Source organism: Cordyceps militaris, assembly GCF_000225605.1.
Source record: "Cordyceps militaris CM01 unplaced genomic scaffold CCM_S00003, whole genome shotgun sequence".
NCBI lineage: Eukaryota > Fungi > Ascomycota > Sordariomycetes > Hypocreales > Cordycipitaceae > Cordyceps > Cordyceps militaris.
The window spans coordinates 2,828,027-2,843,271 of record NW_006271971.1 but is presented as its reverse complement, the minus strand read 5'-3'; the positions used below and the strand labels follow the sequence as shown (position 1 = coordinate 2,843,271).

The window sequence follows — 15,245 nt, the reverse complement described above, 5'->3', positions numbered from 1 at the left end:
CTTTCCGATCGCCGAGGCGAGTTGGCGTTTCGGAGTTTGTGGCTGGTGGCCAGTGGCTTGTGCATGTGCAAGTACATATCTAGTATCTAGGTAGGTAGGTACCTAGTATCTCGGCATTCTCCTTGCAAAAGGAATGCAGAGGGATCAAGTGGCGGTAACCATGTACACTACGTGTTTTGACCAAGACTTCGTAAAATTACTACATATTATATTACAAGGGTGTTTTTTTTTTGGCCAGGTCAAATACCGATCGATGTTGAACCCTGTATGCGGCCGCATGTCCCTGTGCATTAACCGTTCGCTGCATGTTTCACGTCTCTTACGGATGCGGCAACTCGACGCAAACTCGATAAAATTAGGCTAAAAACTACTCTGTACCTGCTAAGGTAGTTATACCATGCCTAGGTACGGATACAGCGTTCTGGAATGGATGCACGCTCGGTGTTAATTTTTTTTCGCTGCAACCCTACCAGGCTACCTCGCACTAGTTAAATAGGCTACTGAACCGGGCGGCATTCGCAGTGCAACCCAAGAGATCGTCCGGGTGAAGAGTAATGAATCAGAGACACATGCGAGCAGTTGCTCGAGCCGGAAGACACCGTGCTCTGGGAGGTACCGAGGTGCTGTACTTTGTTGCGAGAGGGTGTACTTTGTAAGTGGACAAGGTTTCAAGCCATGCATCAGACTGCATGCGTGAGTTGACTTGCATCCTGAGCGACGGTGAGCCATCGAGCCATCTCGTCACTGATGTATTTTGTGTGAATGAGTCGCGGCGGTCTACGGGAGGTGATGAGTGAGTCGTAGGCAGTGGGCCGGAATGGACCAAAGAGGCATCCCCGTCAACGGCCAACCAAGGTACCGGCGTGCATGAACAGGTTGCGGCGATACTGCCCTGTCTCAGCTGTCAAACTGTTGTCGATGCGCTGTAGATGCGCTGGAAGGGTTCCCAGGCTCAAATTGTCTCTCCTCTTTCCCTCGCTTTCTTCCTCTCCGGAGTAGCCGTACCTGTCTGTCTTCATATTCCGACTGCAAAAGTAACAATCGCCGACTCTCGCCTTCATCTGCTTCGCCTCCCTCACGCTCAATCTCGATATTCCATACCACCTACCTACCTACCGACCTATCCATCACTTATCACCTATCAATCCTCGACATCGCGCCTCTCTACTCCCCTTTCCCAAACTTGCCCACACCATCAATCGCATCCACTCCCGTCTATCCACACATGCTGCGCCCAAATCCACTCGCTTGAGGTATCATCCTGACTGTCCACTGTTTTACACCAGTCTCTTGCATGCATCACCGGCCTAGTCAACAGTCCCAGCTCCAGTCTTTTCTGTCCGACCAGTCCATCTATTTTTTCCTCTGCCAGGTACAAAGTACCTGAATGGACATCTATCTTGTCAGCTCATTGCTACGACGGCGGTAACTACTTGCCTACCTCTGTTTGTCGCCTCGCCCTCGCTTCTCTCCCGACTCTTCCCTCCTCTCCTCCTAGTTATCCCATTTCCAAAGCAAACTCGACGGACAAGCCAAAAATCAATCGCGCCTCAGACAATTCTTCAAAGCGACACAATCAGCACAGTCAGCTCCGAACCGCCGCCGTCATTCTAATAGCCTACTCTTGATTCGGCTTCAGCGACCGTCAGCCACCAACCGGTCCGGCACCACGACGCCCCCCACCAAGCCAGACAAGACGTGACGACTGACTCTCGACACTGGATAACATAACGCCTCGTTTGCTCGACTAGCCGGTTTCGCACCGATTTGATTGTCTTCAAGCAACAAATCCATCTTCTTCCACATTACACCAGCTCTCCTATTTTTTACCATCACGACTTTTGCGCTCCTGCCACTCAACCGTCCGCTTTCTATACCTACATCATTGCGGGCGTCATTCTTCACTTATAAAGCGCTGAGCGGCCTTGGCCCCGCGACGCACCACCCTCGGCCGAAATGCCGACCTTCAATCCCTTCTCCTCCGTCACCGGACGCAACAGCTACAGTCTGTTCGACATTCGGTAAGTCTGAACGTGCCTGACCGCTGCCCGCCGCGACGCGCCACCCTTCAACTCCCACTAATGATTCGCCAGCCTCGACCAGGATTTTATCGTCTTTCGCGGCAACGACCATGAATCTGCTGGCCAGCTTCTCAAAGGCGTCGTAGTCCTCTGCCTATCACAGCCCCTGCGCATGGAAGATATACACCTGCGATTGACAGGAACACATCGTGTCTCGTACGTGCTTGCTCACCAATCCCACCCCACCACTAGCTCCCATCGCCGTTGACAAGTCTAACCGTCATAAATGTACAGTTGGGCCGACCCTAGATCTAGTACTCCCGCCGTCGCTGGGCAAAAGGTCGACAAGACGACTCTGATTCTCGATCACCGATGGTCTCCCTTTGTCGGCACACACGGAAAGAGTATGACTCTTCCTGCTGGCAACTACGAATATCCCTTCGATTTCACACTCCCCGGCGACACGCCGGAAAGCGTCGAGGGCATCCCCGAAGCCTCCATTACCTACCGTCTCAAAGCCACCGTCAGCCGCGGCAAACTTGCCTACGACTTACACGCTTACAAGCATCTTCGCATCATCCGTACGCTCGAAGCTGGCGCGCTCGAATTTCTCCATGCCATGAGCGTAGAAAATATCTGGCCCAATAAGCTCGAGTACTCGGTTGTTATCCCCCAAAAGGCCGTCGTCTTTGGTGGCGTCGTGGATATGGAAATGCGCTTCACACCCCTGCTCAAGGGCCTCGAGCTAGGCGAGGTAACGGCCAAGATGATTGAGACGCGTGAGTGTGTCATTCAGGGCTCTACTGGCATCAACATTCGCGAACACAAAACAGAGCGCGACGTTGCCACGTGGAAATTTGAAGTAACGCGCGACGAACACTGGCACGACATGATTGAAGAGACTGGACAGGAGGGATGGGCACTCACTAAGCAGTTGAGCCTGCCCAAGAAACTGCGCCAATGCATTCAGGACGTGAACCACCATGGCATTAAGGTCCGCCATAAGATCAAGCTGACAGTGGCTCTCAAGAATCCCGACGGTCACATCTCGGAGCTTCGTGCTACGCTTCCCGTTTCCATCTTCATTTCTCCCAATATCCCCTTCGATGAGCAGGGCAACATGGTCAACCAAGCGCCTGGCGAGGGCGGCGTCGGCCGTCAAACAGCTGGTGCTGCGCCTCCGGGTTATGGCGAGCATATCCTCGACCAACTTTATGAAGATATGGATACAAGCGGCTTCCAGACGCCAGGCATCCAGTCTGGAGTCAGCAGCCCGTTTTATGCCCAGTCGCGCAGCGGCTCTGCCGAAAACCTTCACCCTGTGCCACACATGTCGCCCATTGCGCCGGCCGCACTATCATCACGCCTGGCTGATGTCTCTCTGGATCCCTCGCAGCGCAGCATATCCTACTACTCGCTCAACTCGCTCAGCTCGATGTCAGGACGCGTCTCTCCTAACCACGGCACCAGCACCGGCTCCGCGGCGCGATCCGAACCACCGTCGTCAAACAACCTGACGCGTAGCAACAGCGAAGAAGAAGGATCTGACCGGGCGTCCACCGAGCATGTGCACCTCGACCCTGAAGAGTTTGCTGAGCTCAATCGCGTGCCTAGCTACGCGACGGCGGTGCGCACACCAGCGCGCTCACGCGTGCAGGTGCCGGGAGGGCCGCTTCCCGACTACCAGACTGCGCTCAGTGCTCCTCGCACACCGCCAGCAACGGAAGGGGGCCATGAAATACTATCACCCATTTCTGAACGGGGTATGGAGGAGTACAACATGCGACCCCCTGAAATCTCGAGAAACTCGTCGAGGCGTACCAATGGTGCAGTGCCGCTTTCTACCTAGATAGAAATACGCCGTTACGATAACACATATACATATTCCCCCCACACTTCCCCTCTCACACATAGACTGCCAGTCATACAACAAGGATTTATTTTGGGCGTTTTTTATCGGATACAGTTGGGCCTTTTGGACCCTATCACATACGAGCATGGGAACCTTTTGCATTTTTATACAGGCACAGGCGCATTGAAACCATGAATAGCAGATTGGGCTAGAATTCTACCCTAATAATACCACGCACATGTTTTGTTATGAGATCACTACACGGACTACCGCCAAACATTTGCTCTTGATGAACATGTAAAGTTTTGGAACTTCAGCCAACATGTCGGACAGCGCCACGCCGGACAGCGGTGCCCAATCGGGGCGTCGGCGCCGGATGTGCCAGGGCGGCGTTACACAGCCGGGGATGCTGACAGGGGTTAGTAGAACACTCGGAAATGTAGTGGCTGATACTGGTCAATAACATATTTTGCCCAACAGAATCGGGCGCCATTAATGATCAAAATCAACTATTCTTATCTATTTATTTTCGCTCTCGCCTGCCCCGCAAACCTCGACTTTGGTTGTGGAAGGTAGAGCACATCTAAGAAGCGAGTGAAGGCGAACAACTGGCGTCAAGAGGATGCCGTGTAACAATACACTTATCCGAACTCCTAAGGCTGTCAAGAGACGGGCGGGTAGTACGTGCAATCCCAGCCGTTTCATATGTCGTCACCGATGGTGTGCTGTATGCAATGGTTTGCTTCGTCTGTGTAAGTGCGTACAGCATGTGCAGGTGGGTTGTGTCAAGGCCCAAGGAAAAATTATACGTGGTAGTGAATCATGGAATGAGCATCGATCAAGGATGGGAAAGCAATATGGATCGGATCGCATCAACCTTTTTTGTGCACAGCCACGACGGAAATCCTGGATTGGGACCCCTGCTTCAAGTGACGATCAGGGTCTGTGACACGTTTTCTTGGCGGGCCATGGTGCATGGCATGTACAGGCAACATACTCAAATACCTTGACACGGAAGTTGATGAAACGACAACAAGTCAATAGCATGACGTAGCTTTTGTTTCAGGGGTCTAGGATGTTGGCGCGCTCAACGGCGCGTGCCAGGCGATGCGGCGCTGACGTCACTTATGTCATTGGACCAAAAGGGCACGTCGCGCTCGATTTCCTTGTGTGTGGCGAGTATTAATATCAAACCTGCTTCTCATCAGTCGCTAAAAACAAAGACTCTGTATCCCTTTTGCTGGTGTTTGATCGGCTTCTTTTACCTTGTGTTGATTCCCTCATATTCGATTCCAATACTTTGCTTATCCTATTACCTGGTCAGTTTATTGACACGCCACCACGCACTTCTACTGCAAAGGCCACCAGCCGATAAAGAAATAGGCGATATTTGTTTTTGAAAACCTGCAAAATTCTAGGTACGTTCAAAATGTACTTGGCAATGTTGACGGTCTCGGCCGGTCGCCACCTGCTCTTCGCAAAACACCATCGGCAGAAGAACAATGGGGAGGGGGGAGAACTTGTTGCGGCAAAAGGAACAGAATGTGATGGCGTGCCTCATTAGCCGCAGAAACAGCATCGCTTGCCAGGTCTATGACCAAAATCAAGCTTTTTTTCTGCATAGAAGCAGCAGCAGGCACTCGATGCAGCACACCGCCCTTGGTGCTCCCCTCCCCGTTCTTCATCGGGCCCTGGCAGCTCCGCCAAGGAGGCCCCCCTCTCAAGCTTCCCCTAATAATAAGCTCCCTCTTCTCATTTCCCCTCGCTAACGCTCCGACAAGCCTAGATTTCCCCTCCTCTTCTTTCTTGTCACACTTGGCTCTCAGTTGCTTTCTTTTTTCTTGCACGGATTTCGCAAGAAACGATATCCTTAACCAACCACATACCACATACCACAACCACATCGACCATGGCCTCCCCCGCCTCGTCCGCGCTCCCGTCCCGCACAGCTACGGGCATGAGCCTCGAGGATGCCGTCCCCGATTTTGACCCCACGACCGTACGTCCCTCCCGTTGGCCGAGAAGGAATATGCGCGCCCCCTCCCCCAAGCAAATGATATTTTTGCCAGTGCTGTGCGCTTGCTGACCTCTTTCTTTCCTGACAGACGGCCGGTCTGCTCGCCGAGCGCCTCCAGGCCTGGAAGCACGCCATCACCTACCTCCAGGACTACATGTCCGCCGTGGAAAAGATTCACGGCAAGCACGCAAAGGAGTACGAAAAGGTGCTCAAGACCATCTCCAACCCGCTGCGCGAGGGCCACCACTTTGACCAGTCCCTCGGCGGCGTCGCCGGCTTCTTCGAGAACCTGCGCGCCAACACGCAGGCCATGATCAACACCAACCTCGAGACGGAGAAGAGCATCAAGGGCTCCGTGCTGCCCATCCTCGAGCGCCTGCACAAGGAGATCAAGCACAAGGCCAAGGAGCTCGACTCGGGCGCCTACTCGGGCGCCAAGGAGGTCGAGAAGCTGCGCAACACGACCCAGAAGCACATTGAGCTGCTCGGCCAGCAGACGGCGGCGTACGACTCGGCCGGCGGCAAGCTCCACGGCACCGACGACCCCTACGTCGTCTACCGCGGCGTCCTCCACCGCCTCTCCAACCAGGTGCTCGCCGAAAACAACCACACCAACGACCTCATCTCGGTCCAGAACAACTTTGAGACGTTTGAGGCGCACATCATCGAGGTCCTGCAAGAGGCCGTCGGCGCCCTCGTCCAGCTCACCGGCGGCCAGGCGGATAAGATGCGCGCGCTGCACAACGACGTCCTCGGCACCATCCAGTGCGTGCCCAAGGGCTTCGAGTGGGCCAACTTTGCCACGCGCAGCGCCGACCGCCTCGCCAACCCCAACGACCCCGCGCGCTCCGTCGACGCCATCAACTTCCCCAACATGGACCACCCCGCCACCAAGCCGCTGATTGAGGGCTCCCTCGAGCGCAAGTCGCGCAACAAGCTCTCGTTTGGCTACTCGACCGCCTACTACGTCGTCACCCCGTCCAAGTTCCTCATCGAGTTCAAAGACTCGGACGACGCCCGCCAGGACCCCAAGCCGGAGCTGTCGCTCTACCTGCCCGACGCCGTCATTGGCGCGCCCAACGGCGAAAAGTTCAACATCAAGGGCAAGGACAGGAGCAAGACGCTGTCGAGCAAGCTCACCGGCAGCTCCGAGTTTGCCTTCAAGGCCCACACCCCCGCCGACGCCCAGAAATGGTTCCAGGTCGTCCGCGGCGTCTGCGGTGCCACCGGTCCTGCCGAGCCGACCTCGCCCGTGTCGCCGGGCTCGCCCGCCTCTCTCAACGCCGCCGTCGCCGCCTCCCCCGCCTCCCCCACCAACCCCAAGGAAGACGCCCTCACCCTCAACCCGCCCTCCGAGGTCCTGCCCAAGACCGCCCTGCATACGGAGCAGGAGAGCGGTGTCACGCGCAGCGTCTCGGGCGCGGCGGCCGCACCCCCACCGGCGGCAGTCGCCCACGACGAGAAGAAGAAGCTGGCAGAGCCCACCTCTTTGTAGAGCGAGAGACGACGGACTTGGTTCGTGGAGGAGACACGGGTCAAGGCAGAATGAAATCTTGCCATGACTTGAACGCATGCGCATACCTACTAGTTTAATCATCACCCTTAATACAACAGCGCTGATTTCTACTTCTTCCTACTTTACATCTGTACAGACAGAATCCGTTACAAAGAACCGTGTTTGTATTATTCTTCGTCCGTCCATTCCTTGCCGCTGTCAAGGTCTTCTTGAAAGGAAAATTACATAGACTGAGCATCCATTATTACGCAGCTGTCAATTACAGAGGGACAAGGACAGTCACATGCGCACGCACATACAGTTATCAATTGAATCATAATATAAATTGGAGGGTATATGGAAAGTCATATTTACAAGTCTAGATGTCTGGCAAAGTCAGCGTGTGTCCCTTTCATGAGTTTGCACCAGAGAGAGGGAAGGCTGCGAAATTTCAGACAAGTGCCCTGTCATGGGCGATATCGTCAATGCAACATGGCTACGTTGACCGTCGTGATAATTGTAACATCATATTAAACAGCCGGAGAGGGGAGTGAGAAAGACAAAAGGTACTAACCTGTTACAAGTCTACAAGCAGTGTCGTCAAGGTCGTTAGTGAAGAATCGCGCAATAACACTGAGCCAGGTTAGCTTCAAGCTCCCCCTCAACCATCGTAACCATAGGTTGGTGGCTTCTGTAGTCAGACGACGAATGAGTTTGTCTTCGTAGCGTGAGCTCGGACATATGCTTGTCATTTTCATTCTTGTTCATCACGCAGAAGGTGGGCTGGACACGGCGCAGGTGTTGACTAACCCGTTGGAATGGATACTAAAAGGATCTGGTTCTTGGGTTAGCCGATGTACCAGACAAGAAGTTCTGAAAGAAGAAGTGATAGAGGGGATGAGTCAGTTTGGCATGAATGGTTAAAAAAAGATAGTGTCAGCATCGAAAACTCGAATAAGACTCGTCATCTGGTTGCATCATATGAAGTTGGGATTGTGGTTGTGTAGATGAAGCAACGTACCCTGTGAAATCATAGCCAAGGCCGGGGTGTTCACTTGTCACACTACAATAGCAAAAAAAAACACTGCAAAGCTAGTCAGCAAACTGGCCAACCATAGCATGCTCAAGACGCAGATGAGTGTGTTTGAAGTCAGTGGGCGAGGTTTTCTAGGCCTGCCGCAAAATGGCTTGTCTTGCTCATGTGTATTTGTTCGGAGCCCAGTGCCGCTTCATCATTCAAGGAGGATGCTTCAAGGACGTTCAGTTGTCCGAATGTGGTTCGTACCTTGTCTGTAAATCTTTGGAACTGTTAGCGGGGAAGCTTGATAAAAGGTCGCGATAGAAAAAAAGTGTGTTGTGATTTGCGTCAGACAAAGCCATTTTATATCTTCAAAGATAAATCTCAGCCGGTAATTTCCAGCGTATATTGTTTACGAATTGATCATCATAACAAGCAAAGGGTAGAGGGAAAAAGAAGGTAACACGTCGACGTACCAATTGGTTCTTATTGACCATCACGGTCTACCTGGAGACAGCCGTATCTGGAACGTCAGGATACATGGACCTAACGACGCGGTTAGCTTGAAGCTCACAATGTTATTCATACAGTCAAGCGATGCAGAGCGAGGTTGGTCTTTCAGACTGACGTGTGAAGTAGAGTTTTCATTCCAAGAGGTCAAAGACTCTAGTTTGCGGTTTCAAGCTGTCATCAGGAAGATGGGGAAAGTAAAATGTGCTGAATTGCGCAAGGTTAGGCGAAATGCTAGTCTTGAGACTTACCAAAAGGCTTGTTCTGTTGTCAGAATCGTTGTGATGTGGTAGGAAGGAAGAGCTTTCAGAGCGAAGCTGCGAGGTAATAAAGGTAGATTTTTTTCGGTGGAGCAGCGGTAAGGTTAGGTAAGCGCGTCACGAGATTTCGTGCCTGGGCGTGATGGCGGAGGCTGGTGCTCGTGGCGTGGGGCGTACAGGGGTGGCGCGTACGTGAATATGACAAGTAGTTAGAGTCGTTGCTTTCATTGTCAAGTCTTCGATTGTCAGAAAAATAATACACAAGATGCCCGAGATTGCTGAGAGTAGGTCAAATGATGCCATTCACTTGTACTGTGCTGATTTTCTGTACTAGTTGCACGGGCAGTCCACTATCTGCGCATTCACCTAGTTGGTAAGCGCATTGCTTCCGCTGAGGCCATTGACGATGCCAATGTATTTGGCAAGGTCGGCACCACTGGTGCTGCTGTAGCAGCTGCCCTAAAGGGCAAAAAGGTATGAGAATTAATGTCTTTTTTGCATAATTTATGCTCACCGAACCCCAGGTTGTGTCCGCTGGCACGCAGGGCAAATACTTTTGGTAGGCAAGACCATGAATATGTGCTTGTGCGTTCACCAACAATATGGCAGGATTACATTAGAGAAGCCTCCGCATCTAGTAATGCATTTCGGCATGACTGGCAAGTTATTTCTTTCACATAAGCCGTCGCAAATGGCTAATTTACCACAGGCTGGATGCACATTAGAAATGACAAGACTGCATACACCAATTACTTCAAAAAGATGGAAGATAGCGAGTACGCAGTGTGGCCGCCGAAATTCTGGAAATTTTCCATTGTGACAGATGATGAGCCTGCTGTCGAGGTTGCTTTCACCGATCCCCGCCGTTTTGGTCGCGTCAGGCTGGTGGACTGTCCTGGGGAAGCCATACGGAAACACTCGCCGCTTGTTGAGAACGGCCCCGATCCTGTTGTGGACAAGGACCGCTTCACCGAGGATTACCTACGCGGCAAAATGACATCGCGCCATGTTCCCATCAAGGCACTACTTCTCGACCAGACCATGATCAGCGGCATCGGCAACTGGGTTGCCGACGAGACGTTGTACCACGCCCAGATGCACCCCGAGCAGTACTGCGACGACTTTAGCGATGCTGAGATCAAGAAGCTCTACGAATCTATCTGCTACGTCTGTGACTTGGCTGTGGAAAAGCTGGGCGATTCGGATCAGTTCCCAGAGCACTGGCTATTTAATCACCGCTGGGGCAAGGGTGACAAAAACTCGCCATCCAAGCTTCCCAACGGTGAGAAGCTCTCTTTCATCACAGTCGGCGGACGTACAAGTTGCTTCGCTCCGGCTATTCAGAAAAAGACAGGCCGCGTGGCAGCCAGCGCTAAAACGGAGCTTGCTGTAAAAAAAGAGTCTGGCGAAGAGAAGGTGCCACCCAAAAAAGCCCGCAAGTCGACCAGCAAGACTATCGTAGAAAAGGCTGATGAAGGAAAAACAATACCCAAGAAAGATCGCAAACCAGCAGACAAGGCAGTAAAATTAGAGGGAAAAGACACTACGCCAAGCAAAGGCAAGCGATCGAACGCCACCACGAGTGACGGCAGCAAAAGCAAAAAGGTCAAAATTGAGCCGGTGGCGGATGATGGTGGCAGACGCAGATCAGGGAGGCTCAGGAAATAAAACATCACATTACTGGAGTAGTACTGCGGGGGTTCAGGCTCAGGAAATAAAACGTTACGTGGTTGTATGAATACTGTGGAGGTCTAATGAGAGATGGACGAGCCTTCGAGGCATCAACTGTATTTATGCTGTCTATGTAGATATATGTCGTGTACTGTCGTTGTCTAAAGAAACCAGTATATCCGTATCGTGTATTTCGGTGAGGTATAATAACCAAAGCCTTGCAGTACATTGCTGGCGAGCTCTGGGCTCTGTAGCAAGCAAGTCTTTAACCACTGGGGTATAAGAGGACAAAGAAATCATGCCGTAATTCAAAAAATCATGAGCCTTCGCTTGTGTATGCCTTGTCGTAATTGTAAATGTAAAAGAGCAGTTGGGAGAAGGGAAATCCGCCAACCAGTGTTTTTGGAGGGTAAATGTACGTCTAGTCCGCAGACACATGGAAGCCGACGCAATATTGTGTGCCATCATTTGGGAGGCGAATCGGTATCATGCTGAGAAGATTGGTAAAACGCTGGCCATTTTTCTTGAAGTTGGTGATGTAGAGCTGAATTTCGTTTCGGTTGGCCTCTGCCTCTTCTAGCCTCCGGATGGCGGTGCTATGCTGGTCGAGCAGAATGCCTGGCAGAGAGCATATTCTTTGAGGTGAATGTAGAAATTGAGGATTCTTACCCACAACTTCACTGGTAGTGTAGCCGGTCAACTCGGAAAAAGCCTCGTTTGCGTAGACGATGGGGCTGCCTGGAAGATCGAGGTTGCTGACGGTGACGGCAGCAGAGCAATCTACAGGCCCGAGTTGAACAGTTGGATCCGCGCGAGTAAAGACGTTAAACTATGAAATCATCAGCATGGTATATACAAGAAAGCAATTCTCGAATGATGGAATCATACCAAAACCGACATGATGTCTATCCCACTAGGCGCGTAGAGGCCAGGATAAATGATAGGATCCTGTTGAGACTGGAGGCGGGAACGTGCAGCTTCCTTGTCGTCAGCGCTGGGTGAAGTGTCGCCGGGGAAGTTGTGCTAAAGGTAAAATTAGGATACGAGACTTGGAAGGTTATTGGAAACTGTCTAAGCACATACTGCCAGAGCTTGTGACTCCCAGGGATTCATGCTGGGCAGAGTTATAGGTGCCCTAGGAACGGTAAACATGATGTCGGTTTTTGATTTGCTGAGTTAATGTAATAGGGAAGTTGACGAGTTTCGAGAGGCAAGGAGAAGCTGACAAAAAGACAAAAATCATACACGAATAGAGAGAGTACTAGCGACGAGATGCGGGTTGACGAAAGATTGCCATGAGCGTGGGAGCGACAAGCAACAATATGAAGCTTGTGGCTCCCAGGCAGGCATAGCTAGGTAATATACAACATGGCGCCAGCATAGCACAAGAGGCAAAAAGAGCGATCCGTATAATGGGCTAGCAGTTGGACATCGACGACGTAACCGACAGGCCACGACAAAGTCAACTCGGAGCGGCTCGCTCCTGGCGGATTTGGTAGGTAGCAAAGCAGGCTGGCCTCTTTGGGCATTGATAGTACAGGCAACCGGAGGCTGCAGAAGCCGGCTCGATCGCGGCGGATGGTCCTCTTGAACCGCGATCGAGGGATGGATATAAAGGTGGGGCCGGACGGCTGGCCATCTGAACCTGCAACGGGAGATCGGCTGGGCGACACTTTGCTGCAGCTGCCCAGGGCCGCAAAGGTCGTTCTAGTGCGCGTCGAAAATTCGCTCTTTTGGTCTAGAACTGCGGCTTTGGTGCCCGGGGGGCATCGGCATTTTGCAAAGACATCGACATTCTTATTTGGGCTCTCTGCGACGTGTTGGCTGCAGTGATGCCGTGCAACCGGAACAGTCCGTCCAGGTCCAGGGCGCTTCCGGAGCCACCTTTCTATTCCGGGGCATTGGGCAATTGCGGACAATGAAACTCAATCGAGGGTAGTGACGACGTAGTACCATAGATAGCCCAAACCGACCCGATCTGTAAGTACACATGACGCTCCGCATGCTATTAGCAGCATTGTCAACATCGGGCAACTGGTGACAATGTCGACATGTCGGTATGCAGAAAAAGAAAAAACGCGAGACGAGACATGGCTGTGTACAACTTCTTGTTCGCTTCTGGCCCTTGCAGGCACAAGGCATTTTCATTGGTCAGCCCGAGGCAATTGCTGGGACAAATTAACTAAATTTGTACTGGGGATCGAGCCACATCTCCTTCAATGTTGGCCAGTGCCTTTAATGTTGGCCGGTGCGAGAGTGGGGGTCCATAGGTACCTCCTACTATAGGTAGGTAAATAGGTACCTGGGTAGGTACTAAGTTATACCATCCCAGCGCGTTTGGCGTGTTCCTGACGCGTTCCCCACATCCCCCATCTCGACTCTTTTGCCGCACAATTTTCGACAAACACCCATTCAAGGCGCACCAAGACTGGGTCCCCAGCGCACTCGCAATGTCTCGACGCTTGGTCAATCGAGCAAAGTCTTCCGCCGTCAACGAATCCGCCACCCCAGCGCCATCTGGCCCGCCGGAATATGAGCTTCTCGAGTACCCCCTCGATGACGACGCGCGCCATGCTCTCGAACAGCTGTCCACCAACCGCAAGCAGAGCAGATATATTAGAAATCTGAAAGCCAGCACCACCAGTCTAGGAAACGTCGTTGGCGATATCCAAGAGCACTATTTCAAACGCCGGGCCCACCTCGAAAAACAGAAGCGTCGCCTCAAAGACAAGCCTGCTGAAGACGGTGAAGAGGAGTTGGACAAGCTCGAGGAGACCCTAGACGATCTCGCCCGCCAAATTGATGACGCTTCTCGCGAAGCCGAGGCCAAGCTCCGTCTCCTGATCGACCACCAATTCGCACTCGAAGATGAGGGCAAGGTCATCGGCGAAATCTACACGGATGTCACAAACGCACAAGCTCAAGAGAACACGCGCCAGCTGCAAAAGGAACGCAGACGTCAAGAAGCCATCGAAATTGCTCAGTCGAATGGAGACCCGATCCCTCCAGAGGAGGAAGATGAAGACGACAAGCCGCCTGCTGTCCAAAGCACGCTCGATTCCCTCCATGCACGCCAGGAAGACAAACTGAGCGAGTACCAGCAGTTAAGCGTCCACCAGCGATATGGTGTCAATAACGAATATGCAACCTTTAAGAAGTTGTGGCATGATGCCGCCCAAGGCGAAGACGGGCCACCGCTGCCCGACGCATCACGCTGGTTTGCCGCCGATGGTGCGCCTGTTCTGCCCACGGTGGCTCCCCGTGCAGGGCAAAGACGAAGCAGGACAGTCGACGGGGGCAACAACTCGGACGACGATATTGCCGTGGCACGAGAAGTTACTAGCTTGCGATGTCCGCTTTCGTTGCAAGAGTTTGTTGAGCCCTACAGCAACAGAAAATGCAAACACACGTTTGAGAAGTCAGCCATCCTAGACTACCTTCCAACGAGCAACGCTGGGGTGCAATGTCCGCAAACAGGATGCTCTCAGGTATGTGCTAAATATTCTGCAATCTCTTGGAAACCATTGCCTGTCCGGTATCTGATGACTAATTGATAATATTGTACAGCTATTCAAACACGCCGACTTTGCCCGCGACTTTTACCTCGATCACGCCCTCTTACGACGACTGCAGCGCAAAAATGTGCAGAGCCGAGTCGACGGCATGGATATGGACGTGGAGGAGGATACGAAGATGTCTATCGATCTACAAGTGAGCAGTCAGAAATCTATCAAGCGACGGAGGCGGGACTCGTGAGCCGTGGAATGAAAATAGGCCAGGCCCGACGACGCGAACACCACCACGTCCACCCCATCGACAGAAAAAGAGTGCGGATGCGGCATCTCTTTAATGATGAGCCGATTGCCCGTCATCGGCACACATGCATTCTTGCTGTCCCCGGAAGGTCGGTAATGGTTTTCATCATGACCAAGCAGACGAAACAGCCCTGAGCGACGACCCGGGCCAACCAGAGTCGCAGCCGGAAACAAAACTGGGGCCTCCCGGTGGTTCGGAGACGGTCGCCCGCAAAGTCGCAGCAAAATTGGGCCCAAAATGGCAGCCGACGAGGCTCAAGGGTGGTGGCATCATCGGCGCTAAACCACCTTTGGTCTAAGTCAATTGCGTGATTGTGTGCAACTATCGACAATTTCGCTCGAGCCAGCCAAACCTACGCAACAACACGCTTCTGGTCGCGCAATTAAGCACTTTTCTGCGCGCCCTCGCAATGCTTGGGGACGGACCCTCGGCGCTTCCGCCATTCCATGAGGGGAGGCGGGCCCGTCCGTTATTTTTTTTTCCCACGTCTTCGAAATAGAGTAAATGCTATTTTCCTCGTGCTTCCTCTTCCTTCACCCTTTCATCTGTTGTCTCGTGTCCGTGTTTTTATTGTACTCATTAGAC

At 52.5% G+C, this 15,245-nt stretch overlaps 5 protein-coding genes across 5 annotated transcripts; 4 read left to right on the top strand and 1 right to left on the bottom strand.

Annotated features, from left to right (window-relative positions):
• Positions 1–1,956: 1,956 nt before the first annotated feature.
• On the top strand, positions 1,957–4,822 carry CCM_04517 (carbon catabolite repression protein CreD, putative; the record flags this gene model as incomplete). The annotated part of the gene is made up of 5 exons (XM_006669665.1): positions 1,957–2,021; positions 2,094–2,237; positions 2,316–3,784; positions 4,191–4,291; positions 4,766–4,822. The coding sequence occupies 5 exons, from the start codon at positions 1,957–1,959 to the stop codon at positions 4,820–4,822; spliced, it is 1,836 nt and encodes a 611-aa protein (XP_006669728.1).
• A 960-nt stretch (positions 4,823–5,782) lies between these two features.
• On the top strand, positions 5,783–7,385 carry CCM_04516 (PH domain protein; the record flags this gene model as incomplete). Its single annotated transcript, XM_006669664.1, has 2 exons — positions 5,783–5,872; positions 5,979–7,385. 2 exons carry the CDS (start codon positions 5,783–5,785, stop codon positions 7,383–7,385), a joined length of 1,497 nt encoding a protein of 498 aa, XP_006669727.1.
• A 2,053-nt stretch (positions 7,386–9,438) lies between these two features.
• CCM_04515 (formamidopyrimidine-DNA glycosylase, putative) lies at positions 9,439–10,841 on the top strand (the record flags this gene model as incomplete). The annotated part of the gene is made up of 5 exons (XM_006669663.1): positions 9,439–9,457; positions 9,508–9,647; positions 9,698–9,732; positions 9,783–9,836; positions 9,899–10,841. The coding sequence occupies 5 exons, from the start codon at positions 9,439–9,441 to the stop codon at positions 10,839–10,841; spliced, it is 1,191 nt and encodes a 396-aa protein (XP_006669726.1).
• A 424-nt stretch (positions 10,842–11,265) lies between these two features.
• On the bottom strand, positions 11,266–11,996 carry CCM_04514 (GATA transcription factor LreA; the record flags this gene model as incomplete). The annotated part of the gene is made up of 3 exons (XM_006669662.1): positions 11,266–11,673; positions 11,733–11,867; positions 11,928–11,996. The coding sequence occupies 3 exons, from the start codon at positions 11,994–11,996 to the stop codon at positions 11,266–11,268; spliced, it is 612 nt and encodes a 203-aa protein (XP_006669725.1).
• A 1,298-nt stretch (positions 11,997–13,294) lies between these two features.
• CCM_04513 (chromosomal organization and DNA repair protein Mms21) lies at positions 13,295–14,600 on the top strand (the record flags this gene model as incomplete). The annotated part of the gene is made up of 2 exons (XM_006669661.1): positions 13,295–14,332; positions 14,412–14,600. The coding sequence occupies 2 exons, from the start codon at positions 13,295–13,297 to the stop codon at positions 14,598–14,600; spliced, it is 1,227 nt and encodes a 408-aa protein (XP_006669724.1).
• Positions 14,601–15,245: the final 645 nt, after the last annotated feature.